This window comes from Myotis brandtii, unplaced genomic scaffold (assembly GCF_000412655.1).
Source record: "Myotis brandtii unplaced genomic scaffold, ASM41265v1 scaffold1204, whole genome shotgun sequence".
Lineage (NCBI taxonomy): Eukaryota > Metazoa > Chordata > Mammalia > Chiroptera > Vespertilionidae > Myotis > Myotis brandtii.
The window spans coordinates 442567-459724 of NW_005354186.1; the positions used below are offsets into that span (position 1 = coordinate 442567).

Here is a 17158-nt window from a genome sequence, read left to right on the forward strand (position 1 = left end):
AGGCTAAGGACTTTAGGGAGAAAGCGGGAAAGCCAGAACCACCTGCTGCTGATCGAGAGGCTGCAGGCTCAGGTGGAGGAACTCTATTGATTTTGGCTCCCGGACCTTCAGGAACTTTCCAGCTGGATGCACCCCACGGACACTCCTCCCTGGGAACCGGCCGCAGACCCGCCTCCCGAAGGAGTTGCTCTCTTTGTTTTTGAAGATAATAATCTCTCAGGTGTACAGTTCCCTCTGGCAGCAGCAGGCACTTCCCATGCACGCTCTCCCTTCGAGCCTGCCCACACAGATGAGGAAACCGAGGCAGCAGCGGGGAAGTGACAGGAAGTCCCCAGAGAGTGCAGAGCCAGGCGTCCCGCTCGGGCCTCTGGATGCAGACCCCTGCCCTGGGCTGTTCCCTCCACGGATCCAGGCTGCCCTCCACCCTGGGCTGCTTCCCAAGGTCAAGGCCGCCTTCCCACACCTGACCTGCTCCCCTGAAGGTCATCCCCAGAGGAGCTGGCTCCTGGGTGTGTCCCTGAGAGCAGTGTGTCCCTGAGATCCAGGATAAAGCACTCCATTGTGCTTTACTTCGTGAGGATTTCTTACGTTGAAAAATTTTATGACTGTGCATATCACGCACAAGACACCGAATAGTCCCGAATAGCTTCTAAAGCAGCGGTCCTCAACCTTCCTAATGCCGCGACCCTTTAATACAGTTCCTCATGTTGTGGTGTCCCCCAACCATAAAATTATTTTCGTTGCTACTTCATAATTTTGCTACTGTTATGAATCGTCATGTAAATATCTGATATGCAGGATGTATTTTCATTGTTACAAATTGAACATAATTAAAGCATAGTGATTCATCACAAAAACAATATGTAATTATATATGTGTTTTCCGATGGTCTTAGGCGACCCCTGTGAAAGGGTCATTCGACCCCCTACAGGTTGAGAACCGCTGTTCTAAAGAAACACAGCCGCCCCCCGGCAGGCCCGTCCCCGCACCTGCCTGAAGCAGTCTCCACACACTAAATAAGATGCTCATTGCTCTTCCTTGACTTATGAAACTCGGGGAGGTTTCAGTGGCTTCCCGTTATGCAACCCATTACGTAATTGGGCTTCTATGCCACCCACCTTCCAACCGCCCACTGCGCATTTTCTGTCTTATGACCCATGAGCCGTCTCCAAATTCAACTGCAATGGCCTTCTCGCCCCTCCCGCCTGCCTCGGGATCCCCTCCAAGCTACAAGCCATCCCTGGAGGACTTCTCCCCGCCAACCTTTCTCCCAGTGTCCAATTTAACGAGATTCCAAGGGGACGATCCTCGTGGGGTCGGAGAGCAGGGCTGGCGTGACCTCTGCCCGCCTGGGATGGCAATGCCTCCCAGGGGAGGAGGGCGAGGACATGTGTCTGAGGGTCCCGGGGCTCTAGACATTCCCCAGAGGCTCCGAGTCCTACCTCAGCTCCTGGGAATAGCCCCAAGGTGTCAGGTGGCGCCTGGGGTGTGGGGCAGATTAACGGAAAATGCCAAATTGGCTTTTAGGCAGTCTGCCTGAGTGAGAATCTAGACACTGAAGCCTTAGCTCTGACACAGAGCCACAGGCATTTTGGTGGGCGGCCAGCCCCATGGACAGCGGCAGGGCGCCTGGCTTTCTTGCCCTCACAGTCAGCCTGGGGTGTGGTGGGGAAGGAGGTCTCTGTCCCCCACAGCCATCCTAGGCGCTGGGAAGGGGGCGTGAGGAATGCGGTCCTCAGGTGGATGCTAAAAGTTGTCAAGGCTCTGGTCGGTGTACGGCTCCTGTTGCCAGGACAACAGCAACGAGGTTGAGGCTCTGACCTCTCTCCTCCCACCCCCACCTTCTCCCTCAAGAGGAGAGTTTTGTAAATCAGTCCTAACTGGAGTCTGGAAGGTCCTCAGGGATCAATGAGCCTCAGACCCCTCTTTTAAAAAAAACTTTCACCAAGGATATGTTCATTGATTTGAGAGAGAAATATCAATGTTAGAGAGAAACATCAATTGGTTGCCTCTCAGAGGATGAGGGATCAAACCCACAACTTAGGTATGTGCCCTGACCAGGAATCAAGCCTTTAACCTTTTGGTGTACGGACGATGCTCCAACCAACTGAGCCACACTGGCCAGGGCTCAAACCCCTCATGTTATAGCCTAAAAAATGTGAGGCCTAGAGGAGGTGGGCAACTTGTCAAGGTCACACAGCAAGTCCTTGGCAGGCCTGAGACCAAGACCTAGAACCTGATTTGGCTAAGGGCACTGTGGGTTTGCTCCCAAATTCCAAGAGGGAGACTGAGGGCAGTAAGGTTCTTCAACTTCACCAAGGCAGAGAGAAGGTGTAGCCACTCCAAGAGGAAGGGGGAAAGGAAAGAGAGCATCACCTGAGCACCTACTCCATGCCAGGCTCTTTGCACACTCATCCCACCGAATCCTTGCAAGCAATGTGCGAGACTGCACTGCGAGCCCATTTTGCAGATGCGGAAACTGAGGCCCAGAGAGGTGATGGTCACAACGGACTGGAGGGGACAGAGTCGGTACTGAGACTTAGTTTTGTCTACTCTGGTCCAGAATTCTTTCTGCTCAGGACAAAACTGGGGTGAGACAGACTCGGATATGCCCTTGGGAGACAACCCCACCACTTGGGGTTGTTCCTGCCTCTGAGGTGCTGCCCCCGAGTGATTACTCAGGATGTGGGGCTCAAGCACCCCTGGGTAGATGCTCAAAAGAAGACAAGACTTGGAAAGGCAGAGACCAAATTCTCGCCAGGGTCCCTGGCGGAACAGGAAACGGTTCAGTGAGGTGTGTTTCCCATAAAGCTTTATTGCTGCAATGCTAATGACTCTTTTGTGCTGAGATCATGCCTGCCTATGTTTTAGGTGTTCATATGTTGAAATGATGGTGATCATTGATGACAAATTATTAATGTCTTTTTTTGGGCCAAGCATCAAAGATGCCAGTATTATTTATTTATTTTTGGTGTGTGGGGGTGGTGGTGGGCATTTTACTGGCCCGTGGAACCTAAATATCTGGGCCTTGTGGCAGTTAAATAAGTAATTGCTCAGTGCCCTGGCTCGGTTGGCTCGGTTGGCTCAGTGGATAGAGCGTCGGCCTGCGGACTAAAGGATCCCGGGGTCGATTCTGGTCAAGGGCACGTACCTCCGTTGCAGGCTCCATTCCTGGCCCTGGTCAGGGCGTGTGTGGGAGGCAACCAATCGATGTGTCTCTCTCACATCGATGTTTCTCTCTCTCTGTCTCTCCCCCTCCCTTCCACTCTAAAAATCAATGGAAAAATATCCTTGGGTGAGGATTAACAACAACAACAAAAATAATTGCCCAGTGAAACCACAACCTCAGAATGTCAGAAGGACGAGCCTGCCCGTCCACCCTGGGCGCGTTTGGTATCTTCTGGGGCGTCAGCACAAGCTTTGCCGTCTTTTGGGGCGAGGGGAAGTCCTGCCATCTATCCCGAGTCTGCCTTGCTTCGGTGAAGTCTTGTTAATGCTGCAGCCAGCCTCTGGGATCACCTCACTTCACAGGCCTCCGGCCGCTGCCCCTCCTGCCTACGTCCTCAGGTGTCCATCTCTGTGGGATTCGGTTTCCTCGGGGCGGTCATCCGAGACAACCTGGGGGCTATGCATGCATGCGAGGTCCACCCCCGTGCCCGCCCTCAGCTGCAGCTTGGTAAGCTCTAGTTTCCGTCTCTCTAGGACCCTGAGGTTGTCCTGAGGACCCCACCCCAGGCTGGGTACCCCCTCGGTGTAGGAGGGACAGGGTGACCGGCACCCAAGCCCTTTGGGAATAAGCTGAGAAGCAGAAGACACTGCCGTTGAGCCTATTTTGGCAGCTAAAAGCACAGGCTGGAGAAGGAGGGTCTGGCCTGGGAACTAGCTGTGGGTTTGTTTTTTTTGGGGGGGGGCGGAAGTGTGGTGGGGTGAGTTCCAAGACCCCTGGAGAATACGAGCTAACGGAAAAGACTTGGCTTTCACAAACCACTTCCCAGGTGTGTGGCCTCAGGCAAGTTTTTGTTTGTTTTACTTGTCAAGAGCCTTGGTTTTCTCATCTGTAAAATGGGGACAACAGCAGTGTCTATCCTTGGAACAGTGGTAAGACCACTAAGATCATGACAGTAAGGCTCCAAGTATTAGAGCCTGGCACACTATAGGTGCTTAATAAATGTCAGGTGTTTCTCCTCCTCCTCTTCCTCAAAGCCCCCAGCACGGTCCTGAACACAGAGTAAGTGTTCACTAAACGGAAGACACCAGTATCTCTCTTAAAGTACTCAGCACGTAGTCAACACTCAACAGCTGGCGGTTCCCTCCCCGCCCCCCGCCCCACCCCATGTAGCACCTGTCAGTTAAACCACGGCTGGATGGGCAAATCATCCCCTGAAATATAACCACAGTGTATGATTTTAAAAATTTAAAAATACACATAATTAACATCCTAACTGCAGAGGAGTTGGAGGACGGAAGGTTCAGAAGACCACACCTCTGGGACTTGCTGAGCCAGACTGGGCTCCACCCAGGACAGGGGATTGCTGTGCAGTGGGGAAAACCTGGGAGGGAATCATCCTGAGTTCTGAACTCAACCTGCCACCGAGTTGCTGTGTGACTATGAGTGAGTCCCCTAACCTCTCTGGGCCTCACTGCCCTCATGAGTTACATGAAGGGCTTGAACGGGGTGAGTTAAGGACCCAGGCTGCATCTCTGGGTCCAGGGAGGGTAAAGGAGTAGCTAGATTGTCAAGGACAGCACAGACTGTGGGCAGGCATCGCCCTCACTATGAGAGGCAAGCTCTTCTCCAGGCTGCAGGGGAGGGGGTGGGGGGAGGAACAGGCTTCTCCTCCCCCGTGATCCAGAGAGCCTGGGACAGGGACCCTGACTTTGGGGTGAGTTGCTGGCAGAACACCCCCACCCTAGTAGAGAAGGGCTTGGGCACCACTCCTCGGTCCTGCATTATTCAGAGGAAGCTCTGAGTGCCAGGTCTGCAGCATTGACAGCAGCCCACGTGCCGCTGAGAAGGGCGGCGTGCCAGGCCTGGGGATGAGGCTCCCAGGCCATAGCCTTGTCCACTCACCGATAGCTGTAAGGAAGAGCCCAGCCTGGTCGATGGGGCTGTTTCCCTCCTGCTCATAGTAGCTGACAGTGACCTTGGTAGGGAGGGCGTGCAGTGGGAGGAAGAGAAGAGCAGAGATCACTTATCTCAGGCAGGAAACTCTACAGTGACCACCCTCCCTGCCTTTCAGCTCACAGCCCGTCAAGCCAGCTTTTTCCAAACATCTGAACCCTCTCCTCCAGGAAGCACTCCTGGGTTGGTGGGCTGCTTCCCCAGATTATCAAACTAGATAGGGGATTCCCATCCTCTCAGAGTGCATCCAGGGTGCTGACTGCCCACCTGTGCCCCCTGGTATATCCTGCTGCCTGCGGGGTCCCCACATCTGCAACCAGGGGCAGGGCTGAGGTGGTTTCCCTTGGAAAAGGCCCTGCCCCATCACTGCCATGGGGCACATGAAGTTCATAACTAGAGAACCCAGTGGGCAGAGTCTGGTCTTGGCTTTACCACCTGGGCAAGTCACTTGGTGGCCTGAGCACCCAGCAGCCCATTTTATACATGATCAAAACAAGGACATCTGTGGCTGTCACTCCCAATGATTCTAATATGCCATCACTCAGCAGCCCGCAATTTTAACCTTCCACGAAGCTGTCATCCCCTGGTCAACACGGAGCTGTCCCCTGCAGTAGCCACTAGCCACAGGTGGCTACTGAGCATTCTAAACGCGGCAAGTCCGGATTGAGATGTGCTGTACGTGTGAAATACACACCCGATTTAGACTTGGTATAAAAGTAGAGTATAAGCTACCTCATCAATGTTTTCTATGTTGATACCATGCCGAAACGATAATATTTTGGTATGTGTAGTTAAGTAAAATATATTATTAAAATTAAGTCCACCTGCTTCTTTTTCTCCTTTCATGTGGCTCCTAGGAAACGGAAAATGACACGTGTGGCTTGCATCTGTTTCTATGGGACAGCTCTGGTGTAGCCCAGTGGTCGGCAAACTGCGGCTCGGCAAACCGCAAACTTCGGCTTGCGAGCCACATGCGGCTCTTTGGCCCCTTGAGTGTGGCTCTTCCACAAAATACCGACTTCTGCGCATGGGCCACGAAGTTTCAATCGCACTGTACGTGCGCGCCCGCACGTGGTATTTTGTGGAAGAGCCACACTGAAGGGGCCAAAGAGCCGCATGTGGCTCACGAGCCACGGCTTGCCGACCACAGGTCCAGCGCGGCCCCTGGCTCCCCCGACCCGGGGGGTGGACTTCCCCAGCCGGGGTACCTTGTCGCTGCTGGCCTCGGTGCTGGCCTGGCTCATGCTGAGCCGAAGCGTGGTGCTGGGCGAGAGAGGCCAGCGCTGCTTGCCGTTGGTGGCCACCTCCTCGGCCTGCCCGTCACACACCACCTCCACCCGCACGTGCTCCGAGCGCTTCAGGCTGAAGGTCTGGGCCCCCGCTGGGGCTGCGCTGCAGGGAGAGAGGAAAGCAGGTTAGGTGGGTCCCGGGGGCAGGTGGGACGGGAGGCTCAGGAGGAGACTCCTGGAGGCTGCAGGGACCTTTGAGGTTGTCTGGCCTGGGGGACTCCAAAGGACCCAGCTATATTGCGAACGCCTGTGGTGAAGAAGGCACTCGTTAAAGTACAGATTCCCGGGCCAATCTTGTACCCACTGAGTCAGAATGTTTGAAGGCGGGGGCCTGGGAATCTGAATTCTCAGCAAGTTTCCTGATGCTTCTGATGGGCAGCCAGCTGTGGGGGCTCTGTGGCACCATAGGGGTGGATGACTGAGGCCCAGTCGAGGAATGAATTTGCTTCCAAGGCAGCACTAAGCCTAGACCGGTCTCCCACCCTCCCATCCGGTATGTGAGCTGGAGGCCAGGAGAACTCAGATGAAAGCCAGGAGGTGGTCATCCGAAGTGCTGGGTTTGCACAGGGATGGAGCCTGGAACGTGGGCCCTGCAGGGGCAGGAGTGAGCTGGCTTTGCCACAGCTTCCTGCCGCAGCTTCCACAGCTCGGAGTCCCCTCCTCTGAGTCATTCCTTGGGGTTCCAGAGTGGTTTTCTATTGAGAGGGAAACACTTGGAATTTCTTGAAAAGACATCAAGATTTCAGGGCAGGAAACAAACAGGTTTGGTCCAGTTGCCATGCACTGAATGTTTGTGTCCCCCCAAATTCACATATCGAAGCCCTAACCCCCAATGCGATTGTATTTGAAGATAGGACGTTTAGAACATACTTAAGGTTAAATGAAGTCATGAGAGTGAGGTTCTTCTTATAAAGATTGGTCGCCTTTTAAGAGGAGGAGGGAGAGATTTCTCCACGCGCATGAGAAGGGCCATGTTAGCACACAGTGAGAAGGCGGCTGGCTGCAAGCCAGGAAGAGAGTCCTCACCAGAACCTGAGCGTGCTGGCACCCTGATCTCAGACTTCCAGCCCCAGAACTGTGAGAATATGAATTTCTGCTTTTAGGCCACCCAGCCACGGTATTTTGTTACAGCAGCGCAAGCTGCCTAAGACACTAGCTTAAGGGGAGGTAACAGGACAAATTCACATATCGAAGCTCTAACCCCCAATGCGATTGTATTTGAAGACAGGACGTTTAGAACATACTTAAGGTTAAATGAAGTCGCGAGAGTGAGGTTCTTCTTATAAAGATTGGTCGCCTTTTAAGAGGAGGAGGGAGAGATTTCTCCACGCGCATGAGAAGGGCCATGTTAGCACACAGTGAGAAGGCGGCTGGCTGCAAGCCAGGAAGAGAGTCCTCACCAGAACCTGAGCGTGCTGGCACCCCGATCTCAGACTTCCAGCCCCAGAACTGTGAGAATATGAATTTCTGCTTTTAGGCCACCCAGCCACGGTATTTTGTTACAGCAGCGCAAGCTGCCTAAGACACTAGCTTAAGGGGAGGTAACAGGAAGGACAAAGAGGCCAGGCGAGAAAGGTGCCTAAGGCTGATGGTTTTGCTAAATCCAGTTTATGGTCTGAAGGTTCCCAAAGGTCAAAGAGGGCTCAGGGGGATTTAGGTGGAATTCTCATGGGATTTGGGACTAAGACTTACGAACACGTGTCTGCCTCAAGGGCGTATCTGCTATTTTGAGGGCCTGGTGCTCCTGGTACCAGAATAGTTCGCCACTATGGGCTGGGCATTAGAATCATCAGGGGTGCTGTTGAAATCCTCAGGGTTTATTTTAAGGCTACAGACCTATGGACCCCTTCCCTGGAGAGTCTGGCTGGCAGGGCTGAGGTGTGGCTGGGGCGGCTGAAGGTGTGAACAGTGGCCAGGGTTGAATGAGAGATTTAGACCAATGGCTCTCAAAGTTCAGCAGCAGTAGCAGTAGCAGCAGCAGCACCTGGAGGGCTTGCCAAGACACTGACTGCTGGGCCCCTCCTCCAAGTTTCGGATTCAGTAGGTCTGGGGTGAGGCCTGAGAATGTGCACTTCTGTGTTTTCAGGAACTGCTGGTGCTGCTGGCCCAGAGGCTAGAGTTTGGGAACCCCTGGTCTAGATGTTCAGCAGTGCCGTCGGGTGGGTAGAGCCCTGGGTGGCCACTGTGGTGAGCGTGAATCTGCAGAAGCCACCATGCAGGGCCTCTGTGACCCGGGCCGGACGATAGGAGCTCCTGGCAGGAGAGGAGTGGGCAAGGATCCGGCAGCTCATATTCATCGCTGGGAAAGGAGCTCCCTAAGGAACCGCAAGGCCACTCAAATTCTTGTCCATCTACCCTCTAAATTCCCAGCCTATCGTGGGCACACTGGGCTGAGCTGAGGCTGGACGCCTGTTGGCCAGGTGTGGGTACACGTGTAAGATGCTTTTAGGCGGCACGCGGATGAGCATTTTAAAAGATGCATGTATCTATTAAATGTGTTATCTTTTTAAGGCAATCGATAAAGGCTTGCTACGTGTGGCAATGATATAAGATCCATTTAAAACAAAGTTAGAAGAAAACTGTGAGTCAATTTAAAGAAAACTGTTAATAGCACTATAGGTGCAATATGGTTTTGCTAAAAATCACAAGAGCTTGGGCAATTGTGGGCTCAGTCCTGGGAAATATTCCTCGAGTGCAAGTCCCTGCTGTGACCACCAACGCCCTGGGTGGCCTGGAGCAAGGTGCTTCTCTCTCTGATTCATCAAGTGCGAATTGAGTGAATGGGACCAGGTCCGGGGCTAAGGCTAAGGTCCTAGGTTCTGAAAAGCTGGGGTTCTCTCTGCTGGATACCCCACTTCAACTAGAGCCACTGTCATTCCACCTGGCTTTATATGTTGGGTTTCTGCCTACAATTCTATTTAGAAAAAAATGCTTTATAAACTCGCAGGGCAGGATGTTGGTTTCGGACCCAGACTGGCAACAGTTAGTGCTATAAGTGATGCTTCCTGCTGCCTTCTTTCCCCGCTCCTGGCCAGGGAGACGCTGGGGGAGGCCCAGAGGCTCAGGGGGTTAACGCCTGGCCCACACTAAAGCTCCAGGGCCCCACACCCTCCTACTACCCAGCACCAGCCCTGCTCGGAGCTGAGCAAACAGCTATTCTTGGAGCAGCCCTGGCAGAAGCAACAAAGGCGCCCATTGTCTCAGGCGGATCCTGTTGGCTGCCTCCCTTCCCAGAAGAACCTCTCAGAATCCCCCCACAGGAACCAGAGAGCCAGGGGCAGTGGGTGCCTCTGCTGTCCCTGGGGGCTGCAGGGAGGCGCCCAGGACAGTATCCAGGGCAAGAGAGTGGGGGTGTTGGAGGTGGCTGTGATCTCCTGCTTATGGGATAGCAGCAAAGATAAGGATAGTGTGGACAGAAGGACTGGCTGCTACGTCCTGGGACCTCCTCTACTCTGCCCACCACTGTATCCCAGCGCCCAGCACGTGGCCATACTCACTATAGTCTTTGGGAATAAATGAATGAATGAAGCCACCCTTCTTGGCTTCCCAAACTCTGCAACTGGAGTGACTAAAAAAAAAAAAAGATACCAGGTCACTCGCCTGCTTGAAATTATGCAGAGGCGCCCCAGTGCCGACCCGTACAATAAAGCCCAAACTCTTTAGCCTGGAATTCACTCAGCGGCATTTCACCACTACGTCTCAGCTTGACTCTCCAGACTCATTTTCTGCAACTCCTTCCAACCTCTCCACTGCCTGCACTGCTCCATCTCACCGTGCTTTTTGCTTACGCTGTTCCTTCTCCCTGCAATACTTCTCCCTGAATTCTCTGCCTGGCAACTGTCCCTCCCTACTTGAAGACACAGTTTAGTGGGTTTGTCCCCATGTTTATTTTCCCCTGTGGCTGTTAGCTCCTTGGAGATAGGGGCTGTCTTTCCTTTTGTTTCAGCATCTGGCCTAGTGCAGGCATGCAGTAAATAGAAATATTTGCTGCAGGAAGGGCTGGAAGAGGAAGGCTTGCTTATGCCATTAGTCATTCATTTCACATGTGTTTATTGAGCACTTACTATGTGCCAGATACAGTACTAGGTGCTGGGAGCAGATTGACAAAAAACATTTCTGTCCTGACCAGTTTGGCTCAGTGGGTAGAGCGTCGGCCTGCGGACTGAAGGGTCCCAGGCTCGATTCTGGTCAAGGGCATGTACCTTGGTTGCGGGCACATCCCCAGTGGGGGGCGTGCAGGAGGCAGCTGATCGATGTTTCTCTCTCATCGATGTTTCTGACTATCCCTCTCCCTTCCTCTCTGTAAAAAATCAATAAAATATATTAAAAACAACAACACATTTCCTAGACGCATGGAGCATATATTCTAGTGGAAGAGAAAGACTTTCAATGAATTACACAATTGACTGTGTGTTTACAGCTGTGGTTATTGCTATAAAGGAGAGGTATGGTGTGCCTGAGGCCCTGACCGGGGGAGTCAAGGAAGGGTTCCTGAAGGAAGTGGCATTTGAGCTAAGATCTACACTTTCCCCTCTGAAGGAATGATAATTAATAGACCAGTGTTTCTTAATCTGAGCATGTGTCAGCATGCGCCGGAGGACCTGTTAAGATATAGGTTGGTGGCCAGCCCCAGAGCTTCTGATTCAGCTGGGTTGGGCTGGGGCCTGAGGAACTGCATTTCTTCCCCTCCTCCAATTTCACTGAGGAACACTGGACAAACAGAATTGTATGTATTTGCAGTGTCCGACGTGATGATTTGAGGCACACGTACGCTGTGAATGAGAACAGGCGTTGCTAACAAGCTCCCAGGAGAGGCTGGTGCTGCTGGTCTGGGGGCCACAGCTTGAGAACCACTGACTCGGACAGAGCGAGGAGAGGAAGCAGGGCAGACATTTCCAAGCAGCCAGGACAGCAGGGCGAGGGTTTGAAAAGGACGTTTGCCCAGCGCGTGGGAGAAGTTGGAAGGAGGTCTGTGAGTTTGGAGTTGGTGAGCCGTGGGAGGGGAGGAGTGGGAGGAGAGGGCCAGATCATGGTGAGGAGCTGGCCTTTCTCCTGAGAGCATGAACGCTTCAGAGCAGGGGGTGGCAATTGTTTCTGCGCTGTAGGCAGATGGCCCAGGGTGCAGGGTGGGGGACGGATTTCAGGAGAGCGACACCGGGATGAGGGAAACAGCGAGGAGGCCACTGCAGCTGTCCAGGTGTGCGATGGTGGTGGTCTGGGACCAGGTGGTGGCCATGGAAATGGAGAGAAAAGGCTGGTTGGTTGGTGTCAAAGGATCTTTGAGCAGGGCTGGAAAGCAGCATCAGACGTAGAAGAGGGATGTTCACTGAGCCCACCCCAGGGAATTCTGGGCTTTCTGACTTAACATCTGCCTAGCTTCACAGCTGCCGGGAGCTACCCAGTCTCAGTGGCTTCACCCAGTCAGTGGTCAGGGTCACCGGTGTGGCCTTGCAGGCGGGGGTAGCTCACTCAGCCCCAGGCTTGGGCACGGCATGCCTGCTCCTCGCTGGCGTCTGGCTCTCAGCTTGTCCACCTGCCCTGAGCCTCATTAACACCAACCGGGCTCAGCTGCACAGTGACCCCAGCTCCTGGCAGCCTGAGTGCGACGTCCTGTCCTCAGGTCTCTGCAGGAGTCTGAGGGGGGTGTGGGTGCCAGCCTGGCATGCAACCCCAGGTGAGCCCCCTCAAGGTGAGGGGCTGGGGAGGGAGGCAAGGCGGTGACTGGGTTTGAGGTGGGTGGCTGCTTCTAGACAGGAATTGGAGGCAACCATGACCTCTGCCTTCAGCCAGCCTCCCTCTCTGCTTGGTAACCTCAGCAGCCTCTCTCTAGGCACTGGTGCCTCCTGCTGCCCTGGGTCCTCTCCTTAGGGAAGAAACAATGTACTCTATGGTCACTGTCTCCCCAGACACCTTTGATGACTCCCCACTGCCTACAGAACAAAGTCCATCGCCTGAGCCTGGCATTCAAAACCCTGATCTGAGCTTCCTGAGTCTCCAGCTTTATCTTCCAGGACACTTGAACTCTGCCCTTTCGGCCCCAATGTGCCCCATGTTTCCTGCTGGGCACCTGCGCTTCTGCACAGCATGTCCCGATCACACTGTGAACACCCGTCCCTTCTGCATCTTGGTTGCCACCTCTTCCAGGAAGTCTCCCCTGATCCATCAGTCAGGACAGATCTTTCCTCCCTTGGCTGGTGCCTCAAACAACACTTAACAAATGCTCAGCATTTCTCTCTCATGAGCATTATGAACTCTTTGAGGCCATATCTCATTATTGTTTGATTTAATAATATCTAATGAACCCAATACTAACTCATGATAACTACTTATGAGTATTTATGAGGTTCCAGGCACTGTTCCAGCCGCTGGGCCTACATGATATCAGTCCATCCTTTCGATAACCCCATGAAGCCAGTATTAATGTCATCCCATTTTACAGATGAGCATTTTGAGGCCCACAGAGGGCAAACCCTTGAAATAAGTCTCAGGGCCAGTAATGGCAGAAGGTGAGGTCAGCTCTAAGCCTGGCTGCTCACTTCCTGAGACACCTGGTTGGGGACGGGGTGAGTGGCAAGCCTGGCTCAGGACAGGGTCAAATGAGAAGCTCTTTGGAGCTTCTAGAGCAGCGGTTCTCAACCTGTGGGTTGTGACCCCTTTGGCGGTCAAACAACCCTTTCACAGGGATCGCCTAAGACCATCCTGCATATCAGATATTTACATTACGATTCATAAAAGTAGCAACATTACAGTTATGAAGTAGCAACGAAAATAATTTTATGGTTGGGTCACAACATGAGGAACTGTATTGAAAGGGCCAGAAGGTTGAGAACCGCTGCTCTAGAGCCCCCTACTTCTTCTCATGTGGGGGTCAGAGGCCCAGAAAGGGGACAGCAAAGGCTGGCTTCTGCCCTGGGCTCTTTGGTTAATGACTGAGGCTTGAACTAGTCAAAATTCCTGGGCAGAGGGTCTGGCATGGCTGGGCAGGAGAGAGCTGCCTCTGAAAACCGGCCTCCCCCAAAGTGTAGCAGGTGTGCCTGTCCAACTGGGGGGTGGGCACCGGCGTGAGCTCCTGCTACAGTGCTCCCCTCATGACTCCGGGCCCTGTGGGCAGGAAGGAAAGGCTCTCGGAGACCCCAGCTGTGCAGGGGGCTGTGGGCTCGACCCACAGGGTGCCCGGTCCTCCTGGGGACCGCACCGCTCTCTGAGAATGAGCTTGAAACCTGAGCCTGGAGCAGCTCCTGGCAGGGCCTCCTGTTCAGGGTTGAGGGCTCTGGGTGCTGTTGTGATTTATGGGGCCGCCTGACTTGGCCTGATTCCCCTGCCCATCATTCTCTCAGGAGCAGGTGCTGCTCTGGCCAAGGTCGGCCACATGCCCCGACCTTCCACGGGCCCACCCAACGGAGTCTGTCCCTTGCAGTGGGGGTGAAGAGCTCAGCCCAATGACAAGCCAGTCCACACACATCACAGGCTGCACATCGTTTGTTCGTTCATTCGTTCATTCATTCATTCACTCAACTAAGAAGCCCTTCATTGACTTAGAGGCTGGAGGGGCACGGGAACCAGCAAGGCAGTGAGCATGGAGGGGGGACACACCTAAAGCACAAGTCCCCAAAGGCAGCCACTGGCAGTGCAGTCAGGGGCCTGGGCTCTGTGCTGCCACCATGGTCAGCTGTGTCATCTTGGACAAACATTCCTTACCTCAGTTTCCCTGACTATAAGAGGGGGCAATAATAGCACTAACTCCTTAAGTTGTTATGAAGTTTAAACACATGTAAATTATTAAATATGAATAAGATGACTATGCAAGGTGCTGAGAAGGCTGCCTGGTTCAAAAGAGGTGTTAACTAAATGTTAGCTAGGAATGTGCAGTAAGTAATAAGATCTGCAAAGAAAAAACCACAGTAGTGAGGTACAGAGTGCCTGGGGCTCGGGGAAGGGCACCATGACATGCTGGTGGAGGTGACATTGAGCTGAGACGTGGTGGGTGGATGTCAGGCTTGCAGAGGTCTGGAGGATGGTGCTTCAGGCAGAGGAAACAGCACCTGCAAGGCCCTGCAGTGGGAGTGAGCTCGGTGCACTCCAGGGCTCACAGCGTCCCAAAGCCAATGTGGCCGGAGCGGAGTTTGTGCTGGAGAGTTGGCAGGAGAAAAATCAGTGAGGCAGGGCCTGGCACTCTATGGGGAGGGGAGACCACGGCACCCCAAGTCCCCATCGCTTCAGACCGGATCGCAGACCCTCCCTGACCTTTGTCCTAAAGGATACTTTCTAAACACACCAACCAAGAGCACTGGGAGCGAGTCGAGGGAGCGAGATGGGGACGGGATACATATCGCACTCTTCCTGGCTTCCCCAGCGTTTTACTGTGCCAACGTCTAGGAACTTCTGCCCTGGCACCCTCTTTCCATCTTCTGCCGGAGAGTGAGGGGCAAGGCCCCACTGAGAAAGTGACTGGTCAGCCTGTGCCTTGGGGTTTCCTGGGGAAGGGGGCAGGGATCACCTCCTACCTCCTACCTCATGGGCTCATCCTGAGGTCAAATGTAACCAGACGACTGCCCTGCAGGGGCAAGAGACAACTGTTAACACCTACTCTGCCCTGGAGCTCCTGCAGGGTCAGGGCACAGCCCCTGGCCTCTCCCCACCAGGGACTGGGGGTAGCTGTCCAGTCGGGAACCCTGAGCTGCGCTGTTCAGTACAGTGGCCACCAGAGACAGGTGGCTGTGGAGCATCTGAGATGCGGTTACCGCACTGAGACGTGCACTGAGATGCGATGCGATGCGATGTGATGGAAGAAGCCGAGGGAAGGACAGGAGGAGCTGTCTCCCTGGTGGTTTGTGGGTCAGTGGGAGAGCCGGGCAGTGTGTGATCCGCCGTCACTTTACTCCAAGGCTGCCCTTTCTCCAGTCTCTCCAGGCTCCACGGGTGTCCCTGGCTCCCGCTCAGGAAAGCATCACTCACCAGAGATGGTGAAACCAACCTGGAACACCACTCTCTTCGCGCCCCCTCTCCCGCTTCAAGACACAATCAGAGGGGACGCAGGCCAGTCCCAGTGAAGAAGCGACGGCCAGGTAAAGAGACCATGGGGGGGGGCGTGCGGGGATTGGGTGGACAAGGTATGCACGGGCCAGACTGTGATAAGTGCACGTGAGAGCAGGGAAGGAAACGGCAAGTATCTTCAACGACTATCTCAACGTACATCGCCACAAAAAGAATCTCACTTCCCTCTTTCTGGGCATCTGCTCAGAGCTTGCGGAGGCTAGCACTCGGAATGTGGCTGGGTTGGGGCATCTGTCCCCAAAGGGGCCAGTTTTGCTGGGAGAGGGTGGTGGGTTGTAGGGTCTGCTGGGGATGAGGAAGGTGAGGGCCCTGCTGTGTATCTCGGGAAAGGGGGGCCCAGGGCCCTTGGGAAAGGGCGTGGGAGCTAAGGCCTGTTCCCTTATGTCTGTGACTCAGAAGGAGTGAGGAGTCAGGATACCAGTCCCTAACTAACTGGGCCCAGGGTCCACCAGGCCTTGTCCTTTGGGGTCTCTTTGGAGACCCTGGGGGGCAGCACCTGGGGATTTGAGTCAGGACCTTTGTCTGGGTCAGGGGGGACGCAGTTGGAAGGGGAGGGTCGAAAGCAGATGGGTGAGGTCTCTGGGGGCAGAGGGATCATGGCCCAGGCAGAGTGTGGAAGAGACACTGGCTGAGAGGGTCATCCGGTTCAACCTGGGTCACACAGGATAGAGTGGAGGTTGAGTATGAGTCCGAGTCAGACAGAACTGGACCTGAGTCCTAAGTGAGGTTGGGCAAATGGCTTCATCTCTTTGAGCCTCACTCTCCTCATCTACAAAATGGGTTGATCCCAGCAGGACCTCCAGGGCTATGGGGAGGAAGGTGGCAGGTAATGCATTTGGTTCATAAGAGCTTACTCATATCCTCTGCTGTTATTAGTACTGACAGGAGCTCTTACCACTACAGAAATAGGAGTAACAATAGTAGTTACAGCCCAGCCTCTTTAGTTCCTGAAGGGGCTTCTTTTCTTTTCTTTTTTTAAAAAAATATATTTTATTGATTTTTTACAGAGAGGAAGGGAGAGGGATAGAGAGTTAGAAACATTGATGAGAGAGAAGCATCGGTCAGCTGCCTCCTGCACACCCCTTTTGGGGATGTGCCTGCAACCAAGGTACATGCCCTTGACCAGAATCAAACCTGGGACCCTTCAGTCCCCAGGCCGACGCTCTATCCAGTGAGCCAAACCAGCTAGGGCAAGGGGCTTCTTTTCTGATCGTCACAACGGGGGACTGCTACTGGCATCTCGGGGTCAGATGCCAGGGATGCTGCCAAAACATCCTACGATGCACGGGACAGTCCCTACAACAACGAAGTCTCTGGCCCACAATGCGACAGCGCCAAGGCTGAGAAACCCTGCGGAGGCCTGCGCTGTTCAGCAGGGTGGCCACCCGCGACAGGTGGCTGTGAAGCGTCTGAGATGCGGTTACCGCTCTGGGATGTGATGTGCGTATAGAATACACACTGAATTCCAAAGACTTCATATGAAAAAGAGGTTGCAAACGACCTAATACATAATTGTTATATTGATTACGAATTGAAATGCTAATATTTTTGCACATAGTGGCTTAAATAAAGTGTATTACAAACATTAATTTCACCTATTTATTTTAACCTTAAAAATGTGGCGACTGGAAAATGGAAAATGACCCGAGGTTCTGTTCGCGGCTGGCACTCTCCTGCGCTGGGCAGTGCCGGG

At 53.7% G+C, this 17158-nt stretch overlaps 1 protein-coding gene across 1 annotated transcript in view; it reads right to left on the reverse strand.

Annotated features, from left to right (window-relative positions):
* PADI2 (peptidyl arginine deiminase, type II) overlaps positions 1 to 17158 on the reverse strand; it is a gene marked incomplete at its 5' end in the record, with an annotated part of 45789 nt that overhangs the window by 26826 nt on the left and 1805 nt on the right. Inside the window, 2 exons of the mRNA XM_005858735.2 lie at positions 5072 to 5144; positions 6331 to 6514. Of these exons, the coding sequence (XP_005858797.1) occupies positions 5072 to 5144; positions 6331 to 6514 (257 nt within the window). The remainder of the gene's footprint in view (positions 1 to 5071; positions 5145 to 6330; positions 6515 to 17158) is intronic.